The sequence below is a fragment of the Hordeum vulgare genome, chromosome 5H (assembly GCF_904849725.1).
Source record: "Hordeum vulgare subsp. vulgare chromosome 5H, MorexV3_pseudomolecules_assembly, whole genome shotgun sequence".
In the NCBI taxonomy this organism is placed as follows: domain Eukaryota; kingdom Viridiplantae; phylum Streptophyta; class Magnoliopsida; order Poales; family Poaceae; genus Hordeum; species Hordeum vulgare.
Genome location: NC_058522.1, coordinates 444,700,738 through 444,709,261, shown reverse-complemented (window position 1 = coordinate 444,709,261; position 8,524 = coordinate 444,700,738). Strand labels below are relative to the sequence as shown.

General features: G+C 43.6%; 2 protein-coding genes across 2 annotated transcripts; both read right to left on the bottom strand.

The window, feature by feature from the left end:
• Positions 1 to 2,091: 2,091 nt before the first annotated feature.
• Positions 2,092 to 6,241, bottom strand: LOC123396846 (60S ribosomal protein L27-3-like). Its single transcript, XM_045091645.1, has 2 exons — positions 5,836 to 6,241; positions 2,092 to 2,300 (listed from the first exon to the last, which is right to left on the bottom strand). Exons 1-2 carry the CDS (start codon positions 6,239 to 6,241, stop codon positions 2,092 to 2,094), a joined length of 615 nt encoding a protein of 204 aa, XP_044947580.1.
• Positions 6,242 to 7,991: 1,750 nt separating this feature from the next.
• Positions 7,992 to 8,255, bottom strand: LOC123396845 (60S ribosomal protein L27-like). The gene has a single exon (XM_045091644.1). It carries the CDS (start codon positions 8,253 to 8,255, stop codon positions 7,992 to 7,994), a length of 264 nt encoding a protein of 87 aa, XP_044947579.1.
• Between the last annotated feature and the right edge of the window lie 269 nt (positions 8,256 to 8,524).

The following is an 8,524-nucleotide window of genomic DNA, read 5'->3' as shown; positions in this document are numbered from 1 at the left end:
TATAACTATGCTTGTAGTTTGTTGATCATGTCATGAACTTATGTACTATGTGATGAACTATGTTTGTGTAATTTCTCCTGCGAAAGTGTTTTTTCAAATTATGCAGGTTTTGATACGGGTTCTGTTCGGCCGCGCATGTTTTCCATCCGCAAACGCGATCTTCGTGAAACCGCAAACGCGTTTTACGGGTCGAATTTTTGCGGGGTCTGTTAGAGTTGCTCTTAGGCCGCCCAAAACAAAAAAGTTCATACTCCCTCAGTCTCAAATTTTTTGTTTTAGATTGATCTACATTAGGATATATCTAAATACTAAACCGTGATTAGATATATTTATATCTAGAAAACTGTAAGACAAAAAAATTTAGAACGGAGGAAGTACTGTATATCATATCATTTTTCTCGCAACCTCACTTACAGCGTAAGCGTTAGGAAAACAATATTACTTCCTCTATATCGAAATATAGTCGTTCAAGCAACTGTACTTCAACTTTTCAATATTTGTGTGGGAGGGAGTAAAACACAAGGCGTTTTGTTCCGTCTCTTTTCCCATTTTCTCTAACTGCCCTCAGGCCGGCCCTAAGCATGTGCGGCATGTGCGATCGCAGAGGGGCCTTCGTTGCTTAGGGCTTCATTCAGATAAGTATACGTTTTTTTAATTAGTTTAGAAAATAATTTAATTAAATATATTATCTCAAATGCTGTCAGTATGGACCTTTGAAGTGAACAATACATACAGATCACTGAAAAGGACCAACCTCACGAAGCTGTATATATTTATTTGTACATGGGAAGGTCAAATTTATCGTACTGCATCGGGTCCCTAAAATGTCAGGACCGGCCCAGACTACCTTGGAGAGGTGATTTCGCGGGCGGTTCTGCCTTCTCTTGCCGGCGAGGGCGTTGGCTCCCCTTCCCTCCGCTCATCGCTCCGACGGCAGCGGGAGGATGATGGAGCTCGATTCCTTTCGTTCGGTCTGTAGATAGGTATATCGGGTGTCTGCGTTCGGTCGGTGTCAACGCCGTCATCGTAAATAAAGTTTTTCAGACCACTGACTTGACGACGTTCTTCTGCGACGTCGAGGAGCCATGGATTTGTGTTTAAGCGAGTTACTGAAGACGTATGTGTGGATCTTGCTCAGGTTCTTATTTCTTTGGCTTCGGTTGCGTCTCCAGCGTAATCGTGGAGCCCGAAGTTTGTGTCTTGCAGTTGGCCGTCGTTGCAATGTCGGTCTTGTTCAAAGGATGGTCCACATGAAGATTTGGCGGTGGAAGATGGTTGCCGGTTTTGAAATTTTTCTACGGTTTTATTAGTCGAGACCTTCAAAACCGTGATCCAAGATGCGTGAAGTATTTTTTTCGACCGACGATTCACATAGACATGGACGCCACCTGTTCAGATGTTCATAATGCAGCTTGGCTGTTGTGGAACTATCTTGGATCTTGGCAAGTTAAAGGCCTATGTTTCTATCCTCCGATGAACGCTTCGGCGTCAGCGGCGGTTAAATTCTTTGATGATGGTGATATACATTTTCTTGTGTGCTGTTTCTCTGGACTGTTTTAGAGAAAAACTATATATGTTGTATATTGCTATTTTTATAAATAAATATATGATTTCTCTTAAAAAAACAACCAGGTCAACACTTTGGCAAAAAGAAAACAGGTCAACAAGATGCTAGATATACCCCTCAAGAAATGGGGAAAAAGATGCTAAATATGAAACACATGCATGCACGCACGCAGCACGGGGGACAGAAAATCGTACTGCCGTTTTCGGCCGAATCCGATGAAGCTCAGGGATCACCACGTACCCCTTCCTCTCGAAGATTCGACGACCGCAAGTGCGCGTCCGCACCAGCTCGGAATCGATCCACTTAGTCCCCGCCGCATGTCTCGGGGCCCGCCGCCGCGCGAGGCCATTCCCGTTGGTTCCCGACGGGAGAAAGAAAAGCGGAACGCCTCGTCCGGTCGGCGTTGGCGCGACGGTGGCCCGGCCCGGAAAAAGGTCCCTGCTCCGCCCCTCTCCGGCGCCGGGTGCGCGGGGGTTGTTGGACGTCGCGTCGCCGTTGTGTGTGTGGGGCGGCGGCACGGCACCTCATTCCGTCCCATCGCGGACGAGTGCGCGCGCGGTCCCTCCCATGCGATCCGGCCCATCCACCTGTCCCGTCCGGTCGATCTCCCACCCGAACAGTCTCGATCGTTCGTCTTCCTCCCGCGTGCGCTGCTCACGCGCCCGTCGCAGGCAGCACGTCGTCCTTGGCGCAAACCGGCAGAGACCGGCCACCGGCGACCGGCGCTTCCTACCTAGTATGCGTCGAAAGTAGTCAGTTAATTACTACTAGAAGGTAGCGCGACGAGCCTGGATTGAATTGAAGACGGTGGGTAGTCAGTTAGATGGCGCGTCATCGATCGGGGCTTGCTGAAAAGTGGTCTAGCTCATGCATGCGCGCTGTACACGCAAACGCAAGTCAATCGAGGTTTGTTGGTGCCACGGTCCTAGCCAAACCAATAGGATTTGGGAACCACACTATGGACCGGACTGCCGATCCTAGGGGAGCCATCGGGTTACTTTCTTGCCGTTAGATCAGAAATGGCATTTGGTCCTAGCCGATCCTAGTTTCCATGCAACAGATTCCCATCAATTACGATTTTATTCCGAATACTTCCTCCATTCCCTTACACAAGGCCACAATGAAAAATACATTTTGCATATATACAAGGCTACTAATACTAAAAAAGGCAAAAATTAATGATGTTTGCTCATACTAGTAACTTATTTAATATTTGTATGCATGTAGTCATAATGACACTCAACTACTTCCCTCACATTTCTTCCTGGCTTGCATGGGGCGTATTAATGATCCCGCTAAAAAAAGTTGGCTTGTAAAGTAGTTATTAAATTCTACCTTGATACCAGTAATTTGAGCTTGTGGCCTTGTATAAGGGAATGGAGGGAGTATATTGTAATCCGAAATTTTCATGCTTACCAACTCTGTAACATTGCAATATTTCACTTTCTCATATGACATGTTTCCTTAAGAAAAAATGCCAAAAATTATATATTTCTCCTATAGTTTTACTAGTTATAAAAGCCAACAGTACATTGTTTCATTCATCGTCATAAAACATGTTTCCTTATACTTATGTATTACCTTCATTCAGCACACACAATTACACAAATTCAATATTTCATTTGGAGAAATGGATTGAACATATAGTCACGGAGTGGCATCGTGTCGGGTAAACTCCTCTCAAAATTTGAACTTGAACAGGTTTCGCAGGTAGGAAGAATGCCCAATCACAAACTCACGACCATATTGGACTCAGAAACTGATTGTAGCCGTGGAAAATGTCCTCCTCTCCATTGAATCCTGTATCTCAGTGCTCATTGCTAAATGCAATGTCGTACGGACCGTTAATACATTCTTTAAGTCCACAACAACTGCATATACTCCCCATGCGTAAACTAGCCATGTGTGCTTCGGTTGTGCAAGACAACAAAGTGAGTTCCCCATGACAACCTACTTCTCAAATGGACTGCCAAACAAAAAGAACTACACACACTAAGATCAATGTGTACTTCTATCAGAACCCGTCCAAAGACGTGCATTACAGGTTTATGAAATTTACTCAATGATCACAGTTATAAAATCACATCCAGATGTCCGCCAAAACTTACGTTGTTGTTACGCTGTAGCATTTGAAATTTCAAATTTTCAAGCTCGAATCATGTCACTGGTAAAAAAAAGGACTTTGGTCTACTTGATGAAATCCCATTAGTTTCGGTTCACTTACGAACCGGGAACCATGGGGGCATCGGTCCCGGTTCGTGAGGCCAGGGCACCGCCCGGACCTCGTGGGCCATTGGTTCCGGTTCGTCTGGCCCCTTTGGTCCCGGTCCCAGACACGAACCAGGACGAATGTGCCTCGCTCCTGGCCCACAACAATTGGTCCCGGTTTTTGGCTGGAACTGGGACCAAATGTTGTCCTTCACTTTCGGTTCCGTCCGCAAACCGGGACCAATACTTGGCCTATATATACCATAAGACCGCGAGCATAGCAGTGCACTGCTCTGTTTTTTTGGCCGGCCATGGGAGAGCTTTGTGGTGCTCTAGCTCACCTCCTATGCACATGAGGTGTTCGATGAAATGTCCAAGCCACACTTAAGCTTTCTCCTCTCGAAGCTCCTTGTCCAAGCTCCATTTTCCTCTAGTTTTGTGTAGCTTTGGTGGTCCATCCGTATCCCGTCCCCGTCCTCACCGCCGTCGATCGCCCGCGCCCATCTCGGCGTTGGCACCACCGTGGTTACTTTCTTCTTATTATCTCATTTCTAAAAGAAAAATTTTATTACTTGTATGATTTAGATAGATACTTGTGTAATTTTCTTACTTCTATTATTGTTTGTTATTATATAGTGCGATGGTTTTGGTATCCGCCTCCGTCGGCCCTCGTCCTGTCTATGATTCGGATGTGATATATATTATCTTTTATAATTATTTGTTTTATTTAGTGTTTATGATAATTATGCCGACCAACGTGACATAGATTTTTTATCTAGGAGGTATGTGAACCGGAAATTCGAACCGACATACAAATTCTTTCCGAGAAGTTAAATTTGGTTGAAAAAGAAAACAGTAACTTGAAAAAAAATACAAAGAGTTGAAGAGGAGAAGATGATATTGGAGTTGGATGTTGCCGATGTGCGTGATGATCACACGATCAAGATGAATGCAATGCGGTTGAAGATCAGAAACATTAGAAAATAAGTCATTTCATACTGAGGCTTGGTATCATTATGCAATTGGATTAATTTGTACCTTAGTTGCGGTTATGATAGCATTTGTTGTTGCATTTAAATTTAGTAGTTTCAATGTACTCCCTCCGTTTCAGTGTATAAGTCCGGCACGTGTATCTAGGTCATCAATTTGACCAACTTAATGAGAGACATATATTACAAAAATATATAATTAGAAACTTTAGATGTTCTATTTTATAATGATATAATTTTTATGTTAAATAATATATTTTATATGAGTCAAATTGTCGACCTAGGTACACGTGCATGCCTTATAAACTATGACGGATGGAGTATGTTATAATTAGATGCCCTAGAGAGCTATATGTTGTTCAATAATGAGAACTATGTAAGAACGTTATGTATTTATTTTGGTCACTACTGTACTTTGGCTTTAATGTGATGACTAATTTCTATTAATTTGGTCACTTCTCTATTCATGATATGTTGTAATGGTTTTTAATACACGCACCCATGTGGAAAAAATGAAATAAGTTCGAAAAAATGAAATGCCTTTTGTAAGAGATGAGTTTTCGTATGAAACCCTCATACTTCGAAAGAGATTGTCCGATTTGTACACGAAGTGCATCCAGTTTTGAATCATGTCGAATCATGTGAAGAATAGATCTTGTTGGAATTTCTTGAATCATGTCGAATCATGTGAAGAATAGATCTTGTTGGAATTTCTTGAATCATGTCGAATCATGTGAAGAATAGATCTTGTTGGAATTTCTTGAATCATGTCGAATCATGTGGAATCATGTCGAATCATGTGAAGAATAGATCTTGTTAGCATTTCTTGAATCATGTCGAATCATGTGAAGAATAGATCTTATTGACATTTCTTGAATCATGTCGAATCATGTGAAGAATAGATCTTGTTGGACTTCCTTGAATCATGTTGAATCATGTCGAATCATGTGAAGAATAGATTTTGTTGGAATTTCTTAAATCATGTCGAATCATGTGGAATCACGTCGAATCATGTCGAATCATGTGAAGAATAGATCTTGTTGGCATTTCTTGAATCATGTCGAATCATGCGGAGCTTGGTGAAGAACCACATGTTCTTGCCGGTCTTGAACCTCTCCTCGAGCTTGGCCTTGGCGGACTTGGCGGCGGTGAGCTTCTTGTCCTTGGTGATGAGGGAGTCGGGGGCGCCGGAGACCACCTCCTTGAGATTGACGTCAAGGGTGTAGCGGGTGGGCATGAGGTGGGTGAAGTTGACGAGCTTGAGGAAGACCTTGACGCGGGACTTCTTGGCCATCTTCTTGGCCGAGGCCTTGCGTATCACCTTCTTCACGTATTTGGCCAGGCCGACGACGAGGAAGTGCCCGTAGGGGCGGTCGCGGGTGCCCTCCTTGAACACGCGCACGATCACCGCCTTCTTCCCGGCATACGTGCCCTGCAGCAGGATCACAGCCTTGCCCGGCTTCAGGAACTTCACCATCTTCCTTCTCCTCTCCTCGTGCTGCGCCGCCACCAATGGGTTTCGGGTTGGGGGAGGGGTTGGAGGCTGTGGGCGGGGGAAAGCTAGGGGCGTGGTTGGGGAGGAGATTATATAGGATTGGCGGCGCTAGGGTTTCGCCGAATCATGTGAAGACTAGATCTTGTTTTTGGTGGTTCTTCACCAAACACCTCGGTCGTGGCAGGCACATGCCATTCATGTCGGTTTGTGGCACCAACCGGGACCAAAGACATCCTTTCGTGTCGGTTGGTGGTACAAATCGGGAAAAAATGAAATAAGTTCGAAAACATGAAATGTCTTTTGTAATAGATGTGTTTTCGTATGAAACCCTCATACTTCGAAAGATATTGTCTGATTTGTACACGAAGTGCATCTAGTTTTTGCGGCAACCCTCTCAACTTTTTAGCACATGCTATGTGGATGAAATGATGATACCTTGCCAACTTTCAACCTATTAAGAGTTCATTTGTAGTGCTTTTCAATTTCTGGGTCATTTAGCTCCAAAAAATCAGTAAAAGCATGAAAAATACCAAATGAAGTTAGAAAGTGTTGAAAATTGATGATGTGGTCTTGAAAGGTTCATTTTGAACACACAAAAAGTCTGGAGTTCAAATAAGTTTGAAAAAATGAAATGCCTTTTGTAAGAGATGAGTTTTCGTATGAAACCCTCATACTTCGAAAGAGATTGTCCGATTTGTACACGAAGTGCATCCAGTTTTTGCGGCAACCCTCTCAACTTTTTAGCACATGCTATGTGGATGAAATGATGATACCATGCCAACTTTCAACCTATTAAGAGTTCATTTGTAGTGCTTTTCAATTTCTGGGTCATTTAGCTCCAAAAAATGAGTAAAAGCATGAAAAATACCAAATGAAGTCAGAAAGTGGTAAAAATTGATGATGTGGCCTTGAGTGGTTCATTTTGAACACACAAAAAGTCTAGAGTTCAAATAAGTTCGAAAAAATGAAATGCCTTTTGTAAGAGATGAGTTTTCGTATGAAACCCTCATACTTCGAAAGAGATTGTGTGATTTGTACACGAAGTGCATCTAGTTTTTGCGGCAACCCTCTCAACTTTTTAGCACATGCTATGTGGGTGAAATGATGATATCATGCCATCTTTCAACCTATTTAGAGTTCATTGGTCGTGCTTTTCTATTTCTGGGTCATTTAGGTCCAAAAAATCAGTAAAAGCATGAAAAATACCAAATGAAGTCAAAAAGTGTTGAAAATTGATGATGTGGCCTTGAATGGTTTATGAAGACTCTGTTTTTAGTGTGGATCTATATGAGATGTTATGTTTCATGTGTCGGATCATGTGAAGAATAGATCTTGTTGGAATTTCTTGAATCATGTCGAATCATGTGAATAATAGATCTTGTTGGCATTTCTTGAATCATGTCGAATCATGTGAAGAATAGATCTTGTTGGAATTTCTTGAATCATGTCGAATCATGTCGAATCATGTGAATAATAGATCTTGTTGGAATTTCTTAAATCATGTCGAATCATGTGGAATCATGTCAAATCATGTGAAGAATAGATCTTGTTGGAATTTCTTGAATCATGTCGAATCATGTGGAATCATGTGGAATCATGTGGAATCATGTGATGAATAAATCTTGTTGGTATTTCTTGAATCATGTCGAATCATGTGAAGAATAGATCTTGTTGGAATTTCTTGAATCATGTCGAATCATGTGAAGAATAGATCTTGTTGGAATTTCTTGAATCATGTCGAATCATGTGGAATCATGGGGTGGGTGAAGTTGACGAGCTTGAGGAAGACCTTGACGCGAGACTTCTTGGCCGTCTTCTTGGCCGAGTCCTTGCGGATCACCTTCTTCGGGTATTTGGCCAGGCCGGCGACTAGACAGTGCCCGTAGGGGCGGTCGTGGGTGCCCTCCTCGAACACGTGCACGATCGCCGCCTTCTTCCCGGCGTACCTGCACTGCAGCAGGATCACCGCCTTGCCCGGCTTCAGGAACTTCACCATCTTCCTTCTCCTCTCCTCGCGCCACGCCGCCGCCGATGGGTTTTGGGCTGGGGGAGGGGTTGGAGGCTGTCGGCAGGGGAAAGCTGGTGGCGTGGTTGGGGAGCAGATTATATAGGGTTGCCGGCGCTAGGGTTTCGTCGAATCATGTGAAGAATAGATCTTGTTTTTGGTGGTTCTTCGCCAAACACCTCGGTCGTGGCAGGCACATGCCATTCATGTCGGTTTGTGGCACCAACCGGGACCAAAGACATCCTTTCGTGTCGGTTGGT

Coding starts and splice junctions, on each gene's coding strand:
- LOC123396846 (XM_045091645.1), bottom strand. CDS start 6,241: ATGGTGAAGTTCCTGAAGCCGGGCAAGGCTGTGATCCTGCTGCAGGGC. Junction 2,301..5,835: donor GTGGTTCTTCACCAAGCTCC/GCATGATTCGAC, acceptor GACGCATACTAG/GTAGGAAGCGCCGGTCGCCG.
- LOC123396845 (XM_045091644.1), bottom strand. CDS start 8,255: ATGGTGAAGTTCCTGAAGCCGGGCAAGGCGGTGATCCTGCTGCAGTGC.